General features: G+C 37.8%; 1 protein-coding gene across 4 annotated transcripts in view; it reads right to left on the bottom strand.

Annotated features, from left to right (window-relative positions):
* Nucleotides 1-846: 846 nt before the first annotated feature.
* Nucleotides 847-18,176, bottom strand: part of LOC126175264 (puromycin-sensitive aminopeptidase) — a 164,266-nt gene continuing 146,936 nt past the window's right edge. For all 4 annotated transcript variants that reach the window (XM_049921908.1, XM_049921906.1, XM_049921909.1 and 1 more), the window contains exons 12-14: nucleotides 16,967-17,074; nucleotides 8,921-9,043; nucleotides 847-2,203 (exon numbers count right to left, since the gene is read on the bottom strand). In XM_049921908.1, the coding sequence (XP_049777865.1) occupies nucleotides 1,979-2,203; nucleotides 8,921-9,043; nucleotides 16,967-17,074 (456 nt within the window). In that variant the 3' untranslated portion in view covers nucleotides 847-1,978. The remainder of the gene's footprint in view (nucleotides 2,204-8,920; nucleotides 9,044-16,966; nucleotides 17,075-18,176) is intronic.

Raw genomic sequence — 18,176 nt, 5'->3', positions numbered from 1 at the left:
TTGCGCATGTCTGCCATTTTATGTAACTTAACACTGTCAGTTCTGTACACACTGGCAAACCCAATTGTGTTTAGCACAAACATTGGGATTTACATCCCTGGGCCCCACTCCACTCTGATGTAAAGTACACACTGTCTGCACGATAGCACACTTCATTATAAGCTTAACCCTCTACCAGTTGGCTGCAAGACTGTCACGACTCGGCCATCTAGCTGGGCTGAAGCATATGCTCACAACATAATCACTTTGACACGTGTATGTCTTCCTGTAAAAGCACATTAATTTGGAAATAGACCTGCATCTGAATAAAGTAAAAACAAATTCAACAATTTCCGTGGGAATTTTCAAAAGGAAGTTCCTCAGATCTCAATTTTTCAGGAAGACTCACTGGTGAATGTACACTAAAGCAGTCATTTTCATTGTGGTACAGATAAACAACAGAATGGTATAATTGGTGCTGTCTCTCACCCTTGTACTCAGATAGCTGCTTTCATCTAACTGCTGGTATTCATTCCGTGATATTACTTTTGGTTTCCTTTTTTCTTCAAAAATGGCCAAGCAAATCAGGGAAAAAGATGTGGAAGATGGTTGTTGCAAGAACCACATTGCTTTAAAAAACTGAAATGCCAATCAGATCGGAACATTGCCTCCTCACAGATGTGATTTGAGGACTTTAGCCGGCATACCATGTCTTCGTCATTACCTTTACAGAGGATGACGAAGCGAAGCGGCAAGTAACAATTCAGTTATACATGAATAAATGTAGAAAGCCTTTTGACCATTATAAAATTTAAATAACAATCAAATGCGAATTTGTGTGTATGGGTATGTGAAATGAGGTGGATGTAAGATGGAACAACACGAATATTTATTCTGAAATGTTCAAGATTTTCACAAGTCTCAAATTTTACAGAATCCAACAGAAAATTAACTTGTTTCTGGGATACAATACATTTTCACTGATTTCATTATATTTGTTTTCCAATTTGCCAAGTGCCTGCCTTTAAGTGCCTTTTTAAAAATGCAATTTTAATAATACAAAATAACAATGTATTTTGTGTGTCAAATATATGAAAAGTCAGACCTTTTTTCCAGAAAGGTAAAATAATACAAGCTTATTAAGTTAACAAAACAAATCAATAAATATAAGATGAACTCAAATAAGATTTTATAAAAAGTATGTACATATGTGCATACATAACTAACAACATACTATCAGGTATCATATTGTAATTGTACTTCACATTATCAACAGGAACTGCTCTGGTTATTGTTCTGACAGTTTTAAAACAAAACGATTCTTAACAGAAGTATTAAGTACCAAAATCAGAGCATGACATCCATATTGACAGATACCAAAATGACCTAAAGAAAGGCTTATACAGCCCAACATTGTCCTCAATGGCCTTTAGGCATCGAAAATACTAACCAAATCAAAATTATAGTTCATTTACTGGCACTTATGATTTGTACACTGTTTGGTATTTTCTTTTTTTAAATTATTACCTGTTTACTTCTCTGACAGGATGGGAGGTGACAACTGTATACACATTATGAGCTGTGTACACAAGAAAATGTCCTCATGTTTCGTAAGTAAACAGTAACACGACAGCAATGTTATTTTACATTCAACTGAAATGATAAACTATTGCAAATGTTAAGCTAAAACTTACTCCGAACTAGTCTAATTACAGGTAATCAATTGTACTGTATGAAAGAATTATTACAGGTAGTTGTCTCGATATTCTCTTCTACACTCTTCTCAATTCCTATCGTAACATACATACAGGCAACAGCATATACATTATTAAGACGACACAGAAAAAGTGAATGTTGCTTTTATTGATAGTTTCACACCACAAGTGCACTGCACAATATAAAAGCACAAAGTCCACTTAAAGAAGTTTTCTTCTGTATAAAAATCTTTTTTACAGCACTGCATTCCCTAGCAACATATGAATTTACACAAGCCTAGTAGTTACGAAGAGTGTGTCTGCGTCTCAATGAGGTACTTTCGCGTTGATTCCGAATCACGTGCTAGCCAAGCAGCATTCAGCCGTATTGTCTCGCAGCTCTGTTGGACAGTGCGTTCTGTACCTGGAGAATGATGTTCACGAAAGAAATTTTCCACTTCTGTAGCCTGTTCTTCACTGGCAAAGTTCTCCGTTGTATATTTTACTAGACGAGCTAGCAGAAAACCTCCCTATATACAAGAGAGACAAGACTTTGTATCAATGAGTGAAAATTTTTATACATAAAAAAATCCCTACAGCAGAACAAAACTGAAATATAATGTGAGTGACAAGGGGTTTCGCAAAATTGTACCTAAAAAATATCTGAGATGCAGAACAGTATGAGATGCTGTTTAATAAATAATCACTAAAGCCAGCAGCTCCTGGAGCTACGGGGCTATGAGTTTTGGTGTGCTAGTATGAACAAACAAAAAATTTTAACATAAAATACAACTGAACATCACTTCCGCAAGTCCTATATCATCTTTCCCTTTGTTTGCACTACTTTACATCAACTAAAACTGCTACCAGTTATAACAATTAATACGAGGGCAGTTCAATAAGTAATGCAACACATTTTTTTTCTCGGCCAATTTTGGTTGAAAAAACCAGAAATTTCTTGTGGAATATTTTCAAACATTCCCGCTTCGTCTCGTATAGTTTCATTGACTTCCGACAGGTGGCAGCGCTGTACGGAGCTGTTAAAATGGCGTCTGTAACGGATGTGCGTTGCAAACAACGGGCAGTGATCGAGTTTCTTTTTGCGGAAAATCAGGGCATCTCAGATATTCATAGGTGCTTGCAGAATGTCTACGGTGATCTGGCAGTGGACAAAAGCATGGTGAGTCGTTGGGCAAAGCGTGTGTCATCATCGCCGCAAGGTCAAGCAAGACTGTCTGATCTCCCGCGTGCGGGCCGGCCGTGCACAGCTGTGACTCCTGCAATGGCGGAGTGTGCGAACACACTCATTCGAGATGATCGACGGATCACCATCAAACAACTCAGTGCTCAACTTGACATCTCTGTTGGTAGTGCTGTCACAATTGTTCACCAGTTGGGATATTCAAAGGTTTGTTCCCGCTGGGTCCCTCGTTGTCTAACCGAACACCATAAAGCGCAAAGGAGAACCATCTATGTGGAATTGCTTGCTCATCATGTGGCTGAGGGCGACAATTTCTTGTCAAAGATTGTTACAGGCGATGAAACATGGGTTCATCACTTCGAACCTGAAACAAAACAGCAATCAATGGAGTGGCGCCACACCCACTCCCCTACCAAGAAAAAGTTTAAAGCCATACCCTCAGCCGGTAAAGTCATGGTTACAGTCTTCTGGGACGCTGAAGGGGTTATTCTGTTCGATGTCCTTCCCCATGGTCAAACGATCAACTCTGAAGTGTATTGTGCTACTCTTCAGAAATTGAAGAAACGACTTCAGCGTGTTCGTACGCACAAAAATCTGAACAAACTTCTCCTTCTTCATGACAACGCAAGACCTCACACAAGTCTTCGCACCCGAGAGGAGCTCACAAAACTTCAGTGGACTGTTCTTCCTCATGCATCCTACAGCCCCGATCTCGCACTGTCGGATTTCCATATGTTTGGCCCAATGAAGGATGCAATCCGTGGGAGGCACTACGCGGATGATGAAGAAGTTATTGATGCAGTACGACGTTGGCTCTGACACCGACCAGTGGAATGGTACCGTGCAGACATACAGGCCCTCATTTCAAAGTGGCGTAAGGCCGTAGCATTGAATGGAGATTACGTTGAAAAATAGTGTTGTGTAGCTAAAAGATTGGGGAATAACCTGGTGTATTTCAATGCTGAATAAAACAACCCCTGTTTCAGAAAAAAAATTTGTTGCATTACTTATTGAACTGCCCTTGTATAAGGGAAAGGCAATCACTCACCTATAGCAGATCGATTCATGGAGCACAGCAACACACAACAGGATACAGCACACACTAAGTTTTGAGCACCAGTTCTTTCTCTAGCAGTAGCACACACAATCACACACAAACCATGCTGATACCCAAACACACACACTCCCGTGGCCACAGCAAGATCAATTATTGATACTCTGTTATAGAAAGCAGTTGCCTGTGCTGATGCAGGTGAAGTTGGGATAGGGAAGGACCCAAGGAAGGGGTAGTGGGAAAGAGGTAAGACTTTGAACAGATGGCTTCGCAGCTGCACAACAAGATGAAAAGTGTACAGAGAATACAACAAAAACAGATGTAGGCAGAGGGCGAGGGGAAAAATGAAGGGTTGGAGAGAAATGTTTTTGAGCTTTTGATGATCAGGGCGAAACTTTTTGATCACGGGAGGGCTGGTCAGTGGCTGGTTAACAGGTTTACTGATGTCACAGGAGCAGATGGTATGGGAGCCTTGTTTGTGGATGAGCTGGATAGGATACTGTCTGCCAGTAATGGCTCTGGTAAGGCAACTCCTGCTTTCCACCACAGATGTGGCGTCCACGAATGGCAAAGCTATAAGACTTTTTTATGTAAAATGGGTGACATATATCTGGTGCTGAATACATAGGAGGGATACCTCCAGATGGCCCATAAACAAGTTTAAATTGGATGGTGCTGTGACAGTACCACAGATTTGTTCGTAGATTTGACCTTTGAAAGTGAAATAACTGTTGGTCAGGATGGGGCTGGATAGGAGGATTAGAAAAGAGGTGGTAGGTCTGCTATCAGGATAACGTTGGGAAACATAGTGTTCCATGGCTGCACGACTATGGGCTTGGGGGTGGTTGGTGTACACGGATGTCGTGTCCACAGTGACCAACAAGGAGTCTGGTGGTAATGGGGCAGAATCTGTGGAGAGGCAGTAAAGAAAGTTAGCAGTGTCTTGAATGTAGAACAGGAGGTTAGGGACAATAGTTTGGAGATGTTGGTCAACAAAGACAGAGGTTTTTATTCTGTAAGAGCATTGTACCCAGCCACAAAAGGACAACCAGAAAGGAGACCTATGGGGTTGGATTTTTTGTGGAGTGGAGTAGGTAAAAATGTAGCAGGGAGGAGGAGGAGTCGGGAGGGGGGGGGGGGAGGAGGAGGAGGAGGGAAGGTGGGAGGAGGCAGGCGGGGGGAGGAGGAGGAGGAGAGAGGGGAGAGGAGGGAGGGGGAGGAGGAGGGGGCAGGAGGAGGGAGGAGAAGGAAGGGGGAGGGAGGAGGGGAGAGAAAGAGCAGATAAAGAGATACAATGTAAATGCACAATATTTAAAAACATAACATTCATTGATTAAGTTGCACAGGAAGAGGACTGTACACAATACACGATCTCAATCTCAATCTATTAGGGAGGTACTCTGTAATTTCCACTATTCTAAAAATACTGAACAATATTTTGAATGTGCACTGTAGTGTTACTTAGCTCATACCTATCAAGAATAAAAATTAAGAGTTACTCAGAAAATGAATCACAAAATGCCAAGTCAGTGAAGCAATGTACCTGCAGAACAAGAGTCATGTTTTTGTGGGACACACTCACCACGCGTGCTACACTATATAATGACAGTGTATGCAATTCATTCATATTTCACACAGACCTAAACTAGCAAGAGAGTAATTTATTATTTTTGCTTTTTAGCATACAATGCTTAGGTACTTCTGAATAATTTATCACACAACTGAACAATGGAAAGTTTCACTGTGTGATGAGTAGCAGTCTATTCTTTTCATAACATTGTCATTATTGCAGGAGTGGCTCCATACGTATAAGTTATTAAAGAACACCATAAATCAGTAAAAACAGTCGTTATTTCGAAACAACAAAACATAACCTATCATCATCTTATTGCAGAGCATATAATAAAGTTGGTGGCATTGCCATTTACTTGACAGAAAGTATACTTATAATATCACATAAAAAGTGTTGTGTGCGAAACAGTTTTGTATTGATGTAAGAGTTCAAAATTGCAATCTCAAATTTGTATTTCATGCTGTTTTTCTTTGTTGTATAATTATAATGAGCCCTCTATGGGCCATAGAAGAGCAAATCTTATGCTGAGAAAAATAAATTTGGAATCAATAGAATAGTCTGCAAAATGGGTCTCACGATTTGAAACCTTCCTCTAGAGCTGCCTGTAATATTTCTGGTGATACGGAACCCCCTTGCCTGACTACTTCCTTAAGGTTATAGAAGATGGAAAACTACACAAATTTTTTGGAAGTGTGACCGACTATGGTGAAGTGGTGAATGGCAAATTGCAAAAAATGTACAATTATCTGAGCTGTCAAAAAAACTGATATTGTTGCAAAGATAAAAGTTACTACGTTGCAAGTTAAAAGATACAAGAGCACAAGAAGACAGACTGACTGACTGAGATTGTGGTAGAACAATCCCATTAAGAAGCAGACCACCAGAACAACTAGGAACGAGATAATCGAACATAAAGTTATTTTCGGTTGAACAAAACTTGTTCTAAGCATAAATCTGCTGGGACTCTTGTCATCAAAGAGAGTGTAGATCAGAATGTGCAACAATAATTTTGACACTAGGAGGACCAGAATTAGCAAGCTACTCGGAAGGACTGCTACCTGGCTTTTCACCGTGATGTTGACCTCCCTTTTCTTTTTCCTTTTTTTTTCTTTACTAGTAATATCAATGCAGTACAGTGACTTTAAATGTCACTAGTGTATTACGCTTACTCTACCAGTGTTATATGCTTAAACTTTCCACAGAAACTATATTCCCAATATTCGCTGAAATTGAACTTGGATACTAAAGTTACAAATGCAAATAAGCATATAATTATAAGGTAACATTTTTTATCTCTGTGACTTGTTCTCAGTTAATGCCCAAACAGACCATAAACATATATTTATTAGGAAATACAAATGGAAATTGACATAAACTGCTGTGGCAATTATAGAATATGACACTTTTTCGATCAAAGCCACCATCTTTATCAAGAAAGTTTGCACGCATGTACTGAACATTTAATGCACATGGACCACATATGAATTTCTTGTACTGCAAACACAGATTTTTAGTTTTGTTTGAACTTTTGCATGCTCCTACCTGGCAGGTTTCTGTAATAGTACCTTACATACGAGGATTGGAACTTTAATAGTGGCAGCTATTTATTTACAGCTCGTACAAACTGGATAAGTGTTTCAAATTTTCACTGACGTTCAAAGTAGTCACCAGCATCGTGTAGACAGTTCGAGCGTCGTCATTTATTGCCCAAGGAATTTGTAGAAGTTCTGAAGCAAATGCTGTGAAGTGTTTCCTTCAGTTTAGAAATCGAATTGAACTTATGAGGGCTTAAGTCAGGGGTGTGCAGTAAGTGGTACAGCACTTAGCAGCCCCATCAGTCAAATAAATTAGTATCAGCTTGCACTTCACGTGCTTGAGCATTGTTCTGCAAAATGATGGTCAGGTCCTGCAGAAAGTGTTATCACTTCTGTCTCTATGCTGTTCATTTTTGGAACACAACCTATGACCAGCTTAGAGACAGAAGTGATGACATTTTCTGCAGGACCTGGCTGTTACTGATTTGTTTGGCTGATGGGGCTGCTAAAGTGCTATACCATCTACTGCACTCCCCTGACTTAAGCCCTCACGAGTTCAACTCAATTTCTAAACTGAAGGAAACACTTCATGGCATTCACATCAGAACTGCTACAAATTAGTCAGGCAATAGACCACACCGCTCGAACTGTCAACACAACTGGCACTGCTAAGAGTATCCTACGACTTCCACATCACTGGCAACGGGTTATACACAATGCTGGTGACTACTTTGAAGGTCAGTAAAACTTTGAAACACTTATCTATTTTGTAAGAGCTGTAAATAAATAGTTGCCACTATTAAAGTTTCAACCCTCGTAATTCAGTGGTTGCTATGTATGTATGAACAAGTCCTTTCCTTGATTGTAAATACACAGAGGTGAGTTGCTCTGCTAATCTGAAAAGAAACTTTCGCCAGATCAATTTTTCTCCTGTTGTCTCTTTGTAGATGATCCAGGTGTTTCATTCGGTAATGTCCATCTCTGGTAGCCAAGCTTGACAGTGTACCGACAAGGCATCTGGCCCAAAATATTGCATACAAATTTTGTGGACTTGCAGAAGCTCGTATGAATTAAAACAATGGCGCATCATCATAATGAGGACCGCTAAATTTCTGCAGAGTACAACAATGCATTGACAGAGAACACATCTCCAGTATGGCCACTGTTCCACTAAATGAAGTAAAATGGAAAGAAGAGGAGGGAATGAGATCACAACAATGAAATAAAATGAGGTAAGCAGATGCTAAAATCCGCTGTTGCATCTTTAAAGACATCAAAAGTAAGAAATATTACACTGGTCAAAATAACTGGCTGTGGTCCTCCCAAGGTAAAAATGTTTATAATTTGTTCAGTTCTGTCATAGATATTTGTCTTTTACAGAAATTAGACCACCAAAATACATTATAAGTATTGAAATATAAGCCCCTTAAAAGTATGCTATTTAATTAATGTAAAAATAATGCTCACCAGTCAGATTGGACTTTTGAGAGACTACTGTGAAATAAGAATAATTTCCTTTCAAACTGGCCCTACCAACATCGAACAGAATGATGCCATCTGTATTAGCATGACAACTGTCAGTTGTTCCCTATGAAGGCGAAGGAGGTTAGCAAAGAAAGCTCAAGTTTTTAGTCTAATCTGATAGAGCTAGAAAACCAATGTTTTACATAATAATGCTGTCATGAGGAACTTAATCTCTAAATCTGCAATTTCATTTGACAGGACTTCTTGTGGTTAAGCAAATTGCCAGTGTAAAGTGTTGGCTCTGTCTTTGCAAACAGGGAGAAATTCATTCAGAACAAACCTGCTGGCACAAATGTGATAACCCAAAATGTTATTACATACTGGCATTTTGCAAGGAAATGGGAGGAACACTTAACATACCTCATATCGATTCATCAGTTCCTGCCAATTTTCCTTGAAAAAGTTCCAGGCAAGCTCTCTCCCAACTTTTGTCATTGCCACAGAAATAATGACAAATACTGTATCTTGAGAACGAACTTCTTCCTGGAAATAAATTGCAGATTTTAATTAGACAGTCTTGCTTATAGAAAAATTATATAATTTATAACTAGGGCTCAAATCCAGATGCAGCATTACAACAAGCAGAGTGAAGAGGCTATAAACCATCTCACACTTACAGCAATGAGCAATGCAAGACCTAGGATATCACAGTTAATTTATCTGAGCTTTATAATTGGCAGATTCAATAGTTAAGGTTGCACAGATTCTTCTTCAACTATTCTAAATTAACACTTGCTTTGTACGTCCGTCTGCTACTAAATATCTTGATGCACAATGTGGAACAACCAGTGATGAAGTTTCACTATCTAATAATAAATATTTGGATCATCTATAGTGTTTCATAACAAACCTTTTGATTTTGTAATAATATATGTTAGTGTGGTGACTTCATTCCAAATACTACAAAAATACCTGCTGCTGCATTGCACTAAATGAATTTGATATTACTCGAATGTACTATTATTTTCTAATATTTGCAGTGGGTACTACACACATCCATTATATCACTTCAGTGCTGGAAGTACAACAAAATCAAGTACATTTTCAACTCTCTCATTTCTGTAACCAAATACGACAAGCCTTACTGGCAGGAGCAACAGCACTTGGATCATGTAACACTGATTGCCAAATGTAGAGATTCTTGCAGTTTTCTTTGGATGGTAATTTAATTTTTTTAACTGCCTGAAGCAGTAACTCCCTTGGCATTGATATTCAGGTGACTGAATCGTAATAAATTCGAAACTGATAGGTAAAACAGCATTTTCATATGAACATCTATAAGAAAGGGCTGTTTTAGCAAAAGTGAAAAAGCAGTGAGATAACAGCAGAGATATTGCAAAATTTACAGTGTCATTTAACCAACAATAATGTTTAATGATTAATCTTAGTAAAATAATGATCAATCTCTTTTCTTACATACATACATACACCAAATCTAACCTGATCTTTTATCTAAATGAATCTGGTAGTTTTAGTATATTAAAAATAAACAACTACTAAAAGAAAATTCAATGGATAGTTCCTTATCAGTACTAGTGTTACCCTCTGGTTTATAGTCTCTTTGGAAAAGAAGCACAGTGTAATTTCTATCAGAAAACAACTGCAATATTTTAATACAAATACACTCATCCCTGTTGATGCCAGACCAAATTGAACAATAAGTTTTCAATAAATTCAGTGGAGATACATTGTGGATTATGTGCATATAGCACCTACATAACAACATTTAATATTATAATCTCTGAATAACAATACAACAAATGTACTGCACTTTATTTATTATACAACTACAAGTATCATGACACTTCAAAAGGGCCAATACTTCAATGGGACACTGAAATTAACACATTGCAATTAAAAGAAGATCCTGAAAAGTACATAACACTGCAAAAAGCTCTGATTTTTTCAAGTATTGGGTAGGAAATCATGTGTACCCTTTTCAGTGAAATCATACTGACACTTAGCAGTTTAACAAAACCACAGAACTCTGCAGTTTGGAAACTTCTGTGTTGAAATCAATAAAAATGTAAATGATAACTAAACTTCATTCAGAAATGAAAATCATTTAACTGTATCATATGATTATTTCTTTTGTCAATACTTGGTCATGTCAACTATCTTTTTTCATTTCTGTGCAGGATTTTCTATTCTCAATTTAGATGAATTGATAAGCACAGAAAAGAACAGAGTGAAAGGAGTAATGTAAAATTACTTGGTATGAAGGCTTTATGTAACCGCTTTCATGGTGTAAATCTTAAAAGAAACTGTTCGTATATTTATAAAGTTTGTTGAACTACTTTTTTTTTTAGAGTTCATTATAAAAAATATTTTATTCTACTATAGTGTAATCAAAGTATTTTAAACAAGCTTCAGTCTCAGTTCACAATGAAAAACACAGCTCAAATGCAACATGCTATGACTGCATCACAGGTTGTTTGCTATTAGGCGGGAAGGAGCATGGTAAGAGGAATGTGCTCCATGCATATGCGCAACATACATGAAGTCCTAATGGAAAACATTAGATACCAAACAGTGTCCAGTTCACATAATTATCATGTTGTGAGCATTGTGAATTGTACCAATAAGAAGTGGTCCTTTTGCTGTGATGCAATTATAATAGATCATTATGTAATGTAAAAAGAGTTCAGGGAAAGACATTTCATGCTTCCACAGTTGCAAAATACTTCGACAATTAACAGAAAAAAGTGAAGATGTCAGGCTGCCAATGTTTCGTGTCTCATCACCAGCATTAATAATAATAATAATAATAATAATAATAATAATAATAATAATAATAATGCAGAGTAGGTTTGGGGTATCACAACTACCCTCCACCATGGGTACACTGTTAGATGATTGCCAAACTGGGATCTAACAATTATGGAAAAAAGGAGAGCTGTATTTCCATGAGGTATTTAAGCATATGTGATGTATATGGGCCAGTTTTACTGTTGTAGATACATGGTAAAAACTGTGTGTACAAGGGGGTTGGGGGTGGACTATGCGATCAAGGTGGTGCTCGTACATTTGTTTCACTAAGTGTAACCTTCATCACATTGTGAACACATTAATGACAGTATTTCAAAAAACAAAATGTAATTATTGGTAAATTTTGTAGTTATTACAGTTTTACAAAACGGTGATAATAGAATTGATCTTTTAAAAATAATTAGGTTTCATGATTGAAATACCATGTTTGCAAGAATATAGGCTTCATGCAAATACAAGCCGCACCTAAACTTCTGACACGAATTACAGTAAAAAGTCTATCTCTAATATTGATCACACTACTAAAGTTGTGAAAAATTCAATTCAACGTTACTTTGTGTTGCATCTCTCTCCTCCTCCGTTTTCAACTCCCTCATAACTACAGTTCCACTACTAAGTTGGCAGAATAGAATGGGTATGCTGAAATCTTAGTTTCACCCACTCTGCCCCTAGATGGCAGACTATCTACAACTGACTTGTACATGTCTGTTGTCACTGCTGTGAAAATACTATATTGAGAGGTCTGGTGATGTGACTAATTTGAAGGACAGTGTAAGGAAGCTGAGTGTGAGAGGAAAGTTGAGCTTTTGGTTTGTGAGTGACGATGGGAAAGGGTTGTACTAGCTACATACATTTAAACTCAAATAAACAGCAATACAAAGGACACGGAAAGCGGGAATCTGGACACAGATTTGATGTTGCTGAAAAAGAGGTTCGTCAGTTGTGTGCAAAAAAGAAAAAACTCCTAAATAGTACAAAAAGTCCATGCACATTTCAAGCGCAAAGGTGCAAATATCCATATGTGGAAAGAGACTTGCTTGACTTTGTAATTTAAAATAGGAAATGTGGAAGTGCCATTATGATAAAAATGATTCGAACAGAAAGCTGAAAAAGTAGCACGTAAAAGAAACAGTTTGCCGGTAGAATTTAAAGTTTCATAATCGTAGGTTTGGCGATTTATGCAACAAAACAATCAATCTGTTCGGTGCAGAACTACAACTGCACAAAAACTGCCACAAACTTATGAAAAGTTTGATATCTTTTCAGCTTTACATAATCCAACTTCAACACAAAAATTGTTGTTCAGTTTGCCACACAGGGAATGCAGACCAAACACCGGTCTATTTTGATACACTCAGCAGCACTACGGTAAATAATGTAGGCAAACTTAGTATGCAAATATGTATGTGTGGTGCTGAAAAGTAGTGGTGCACAATGATGTTATTATGGCTGATGGACAAAAATTGCCTCTGTGTGGTTTTTAACTTTAATTACCCCCCCCCCCCCCCCCAAAAAAAAAGGGTGGAAGTCCCACCTGGTATCATTTTGAGAGGTTGAGATGGTGGGTGGATGACAGAGGAACTGGTCCTAGACAATTTTTGTGGGGAAGCTGGTGACTGATTGAAACTGTCATGTAGTTGTTATTCCCGGCAGCATGACAAGTGTGATGCAACCTTTGGATGTGTATCAATCATCCATTCAAAACTAGTATGTCAATTCTAGTGACTGAGATTACATAAAGAGCAAGCCAACTTTGATGCCAGGAGGCCGTTTGCAGCATGCTTCTTTGGCAGAAGTGTTCCATCTGATTTTGGCTGCTTGGTGGTCAATATTGGAAGAACTTCATGAAATGTTTGGGGGGGGGGGGGGGGGGGGAATTTCCAATCATCTTGACAAGAGTGAAGATGACCTCCTTTGTGGTAGTGACTGAGCAACATTCTCGATCATCTAGCGAGGATAAAGAGGATAAAGAACCAGACACTGGTGACGCTGAGAAGTGTTGTGCTTGAAAGACGACATGTTTACGCCTGTGACTTAAACTTTTATTTCCACTATTGCAATTTCGGCCTTAGGCCATTACCAAGTGCAGCTGCACAAAAAATGTATATTTTGACTTTCTGCTGATTACACAATTTGAAAAATGCAGCTATATAACCATGTTTACTTACATGTTTTGGCTTTAGCCGTGCCAACTTTACACACACTGACACATTTAAATGTTGTTGTCATTTGTTTGTTATATACATTCGTAACACTGCTAAGTAGTGCGTGCACACATGTTCATATATCTTAAAACAGCACAGTCTGTACATACACATGTTTGTTCCACCATCACTAGTAACTTTTGCACTAAACCACAGCATCGAACAACTGTTTACAGGCTACTTTTAGCCATTTTGGCGCTTAAACGGATTACAGATATAATTCTTGTTCTGAGTACAGCACCATTGCAGTCCAGTAACTGTATATAACAGCTAATGACATATAAATGTGTCAGCGTATGTAAAGTTGACATGACAAAGCCAAAACATGTAAGTAAACATGGTGATATAACTCCATTATTCAAATTGTGTAATCGGCCAAATGTCAAAATACACAACGAGTTTTGTAAAATATTTTATAAATATTTTGAATTTTGGCTGCACTTGATAATGGCCTAAGGCCGAAATTGCAATAGTGGAAATAAAAAATATGACAGTCACTGGTGTAAACATGATGTCTTTCATGACTGTGAATCCCAGTTATGAAAAGTTAAATGACTTTGCTTGATTTGGATAAAACTGATAGTCTGGAGTACATCAGTCACACTGTGTAATGTTGCTGTGCGTTCATATTCTTAGTAATGTATTTTCAGCGAAAGCAGTAAAAATGTATCGTTGTCAATCTATTTTATGTTGTGTCTGTCTAATCTAGATTTGATAACAATTCCTCGTTTGTGTGGTCCAGTGTTTGTAAATGCTTTACGCTTGTTGAAGGTATCTAATATCCATATTTGCAACTACTATACATGTAGAAGCAGAAGATATCTCCAGATGTAAGAAGAAATCAGACAAAAATGCTACAACTGATAATGTTTCCGAAAGATAAAACAAAATGCGTAAAGTAAAATACATGCATTAGAAGTGGCAACATTGCTTTCAAATTCCTTTAATAGTAAGTTTAATATATGCAGTAGCTGCTACATATTTTGTAGCAACGAGTAGCTTCATCGAACATATCATGAAATTTAAACCCTATCAAATTCAAACACACACAACAATTCTGCAATTTGGAATTCCATGTGTTACGTACGTCTGCTTCTGTTTACAAGCAAGTAGATGCGCTGAACACACTGTTGTCTATTAACTATGGATGGCTATGTTGGCTGTGTTGAAACAGCTGTTGGTACTAACTGAGGCAATTTACTTATAATGAAACATCGACTCCCATCAGTCGCCCCACCATGCCGCCTTAGAAAGTGAACCATCTGTTGCAGTTCCATGAAACAAAGTTGCTTTAATTTTTTTAAAGAACAGAACAGCAACTGTATTAAGTTACTTCAATCACTGGCCACGTCACGATTTTTGAAGCCAAAATTTAAGAAAAAAGTGTGGGCAATATTTGCACAAATATGGTACAATGAACCCTTTTGTTTTTACCAATCAGAAAATTACATTTTACCCTTTGGGTTAATTACCTCCAAGGTGGGAACCCCTACCTTAAGAACTATGAGCTCTTGTTCATCTTTCCTACCATGAAACACATCTCTCCTATTGAAGAATTGCTCAATATATCTTAAGAGTAATAAGCACTTGTTCATCTTTCCTACCATGAAACACATCTCTCCTATTGAAGAATTGCTCAATATATCTTAAGAGTAATAAGCACTTGTTCATATTCACTACTGTGAAATTCGTCTCTCCTACAGAAAAACTGCCCACAGCTCTTAAGGTATGCATTGTAAAGTCCATGTTTACTGGACTTTTTTTCTTTGTAAAGATGGTTCCTGTCATATCCCTGAATACTGACCAGTCCTCCGGGGACATCTTGTATGTGTTCTTAGCACAACTGAGGTAGTTTGGCAGCAACTTGCTGTGACTAATAAAGATAAGTGAGGGGTTACACAGTTTTAACTAACACAACACTTCTGTTATAACAATAAAATAATCAATTATTGACAATATTATGTAGGACACGCACACACACACACACACACACACACACACACACACACACACACAGGTTTAACTTTTACAAGCTTTTGGAGCTAGTGGCTCCTCCCCCTGGCAGAAGAGTGGAAGAAAGAGGGGTAAAGGAAAAGGACTGGAGAGGTTTAGATGGAAAGAGGTAAAGTTCAGAAAAGTCACTCAGAACCCTAGATCAGGGGAGACTTACTGGATGAGATGAGGACAGACAGACTGTTGGGGATTGGACCAAATGAGATTTGAAAACCTGAGAGCTTAAAGGTGGAAGGCAGAGTAAGATGCAAGACAGAGATTACTACTAAAACATCATGCACTGGTTAATAGAAGTGAAAAGCTAAGTACATTTTATGTAACAGAGGTGGGAGGGGGGACAGCGAAAAATAGACAGGTCAGAAAATGAAAGTTGTACAAAACTAAAATGGAGTGAAGAAAGGAGTAGTTACTGTGAAGAAATGTGGAGACGGAAGGAATTAACATAAATTAAGGCCAGGTGGGTGGCAATAGTTCCCACCTGCAGAGTTCTGAGAAACTGATGTCTGGGGAAGAATCCAGATGGCACATGGGTTGAAACAGGCACTGAGCTCATGACTTTCATGTTGTGGAGTGTGCTCTGTCACATGATATTGTGTGTTGCTGGTATACACACACTGCCTACAGCCATATATCCTAACTGATAATTGGGTGGTAGTCATGCCAATGTAAAAGTCCAAACAGTGTTTACGTAACAGCTGGTATATGACGTGTCATTTCACACGTGGCTCTCCCTTTGATAGTAAATGTTTTGTCAGTTACAGGGCTGGAATAGGTGGTGGTAGGAGGGTGCACAGGGCAAGTTTTGCAGTGGGGACAGTGACAGTGGTAGGAGTCATAGGGTAAGGAGATGGGTGCAGAAGGTGTGTAGTGACTGACAAGGATATAGCAGAGATTGGGAGGGCGACAAAAAGCTATGCTAGGTGTGGTGGGCAAAATCTCAAGACAGAATGGATCCCAAGGCATGGTTTTAGGAAGACATGGCCTTGTCAAGGAAGCTTATTGATACATAAAAGACCAGGATAATACTGGGTGACAAGTGGTTTTCTCCAAAGTGGTTTTTTGGAGGGATCAGCAGTACCAGGATTGAATGTGACAGCCCGGGAAATCTGCTTTTGAACTAGGCTGTTGGGAGGATTACGTCCAGTGAAGGCTCGGGTCAGAGTGGTTATTCTCAAATGTTCTTAAGATCCTTACGCAAAGACTGAGAAACAATACAGTGAAATGTGATTACCACATTTATCATTAAAATATCATTTCTGTAGTTTGATTTTTATGAAATTCTAAGTTTCTCTGTTTCAGTATTGTCGTAAAAATTCTGATTAATGTATGGCAAGAAAGCAGAAATACAAGAAATCAGAACGAACAAAAAATTAATACATGAATATGCAGCCATAATACTATTATTAACGAAACTACTTACAGACATTGCAAAATCCAGCACCTTCTTCAGAATGGCCTCATTACCAATAGCTCCAAGGGCTCTCGATATCCTGTCTTTTTCTTCATGTAGATCAGCTTCTCTGTATAACTATACAAGTAATTTCAGTTAGCAGCAATAATATTAATTAATTAAATGTTACATAACATAATACAAAACACATTAGATTCGTTAAGAAGAACTTTTATGAAGGTAATGATCAAACAGTATTTGAAACACAGATGTAAAAGCTTACTTACAACAAATATGTTACGAAAATATAGGTTGTTTTAGTAACAAAGCAAAATTTAAAGATGTACTCATTTTATAAACCTAATATAAAGAAATAATACTGAATAGAGCAGTCAAGAAATGTGTACTATGTAGACCATAGGCAACGGTATTATTCAGTGCACTCACAAATAAAAAACCACAAAAATATCGAGCTGTGTTTTCTTTTATTCTTCTCACATTGCCTGTCCCATTGCCTTCATCTATTTTGTCTTGTATTTAAGTTGTTATGATTCTTATCAACGTATTTCAAATTCTCATATATTCTGCTGTTTTGTCACATGCACATCTCTGCTGCAGTAAAATGTAATTCTTCATACTTACTGATGTGTAGCTGAACTTGTGTATTTCTAACTATGTTAAAATTTCCAAAGATACCTCTTACTCTGTTTCTGCATCATCTCCTATAAATAATACCTTTTCAAGTTTTTCTCCAATACTGTACAGCACATGCCTTGTATTTTTTCTATTAGGACTGTCTGTATAATTTAAATGGTTATATATTTAGTTGTTCTACCATTCATACATAAACTCTTCTATTGAGCATAATTCTTCACACTATCATTCGTGTAATATAAATAACAGTAACAAATTTACGTTCAGATGTAGAAATCTTTTTTTGTATTCTTGTGTACACCAGCTTTTTCTCCATGTTTAGTCTTAATGATTTTTGGTTTGTTCTACTCACATGTATTTACCAATGATGATAGTTATGCTGCTTCTGTACCTCTCACTCTCCATATATGAGGGTAGTCTGAAGAGTTCTCGGAATCACCATGAAATATCAGCGCTAGCTGTAAACACGTACCATGTCAGTGCTCTTGGAAGAGAGCAGTGGCAGCGACATGGCTCTGTTGCTGTTCCCGCGTAATGATTTGCAAAGATGGAGGAAGAGGGGAGGGGGGAATCAATCAAGATTTGA

This window comes from Schistocerca cancellata, chromosome 3, assembly GCF_023864275.1.
Source record: "Schistocerca cancellata isolate TAMUIC-IGC-003103 chromosome 3, iqSchCanc2.1, whole genome shotgun sequence".
Classification (NCBI taxonomy): Eukaryota; Metazoa; Arthropoda; class Insecta; order Orthoptera; family Acrididae; genus Schistocerca; species Schistocerca cancellata.
Note: the sequence above shows the minus strand (reverse complement) of the source record. Positions and strands in the feature narration are given on the sequence as shown.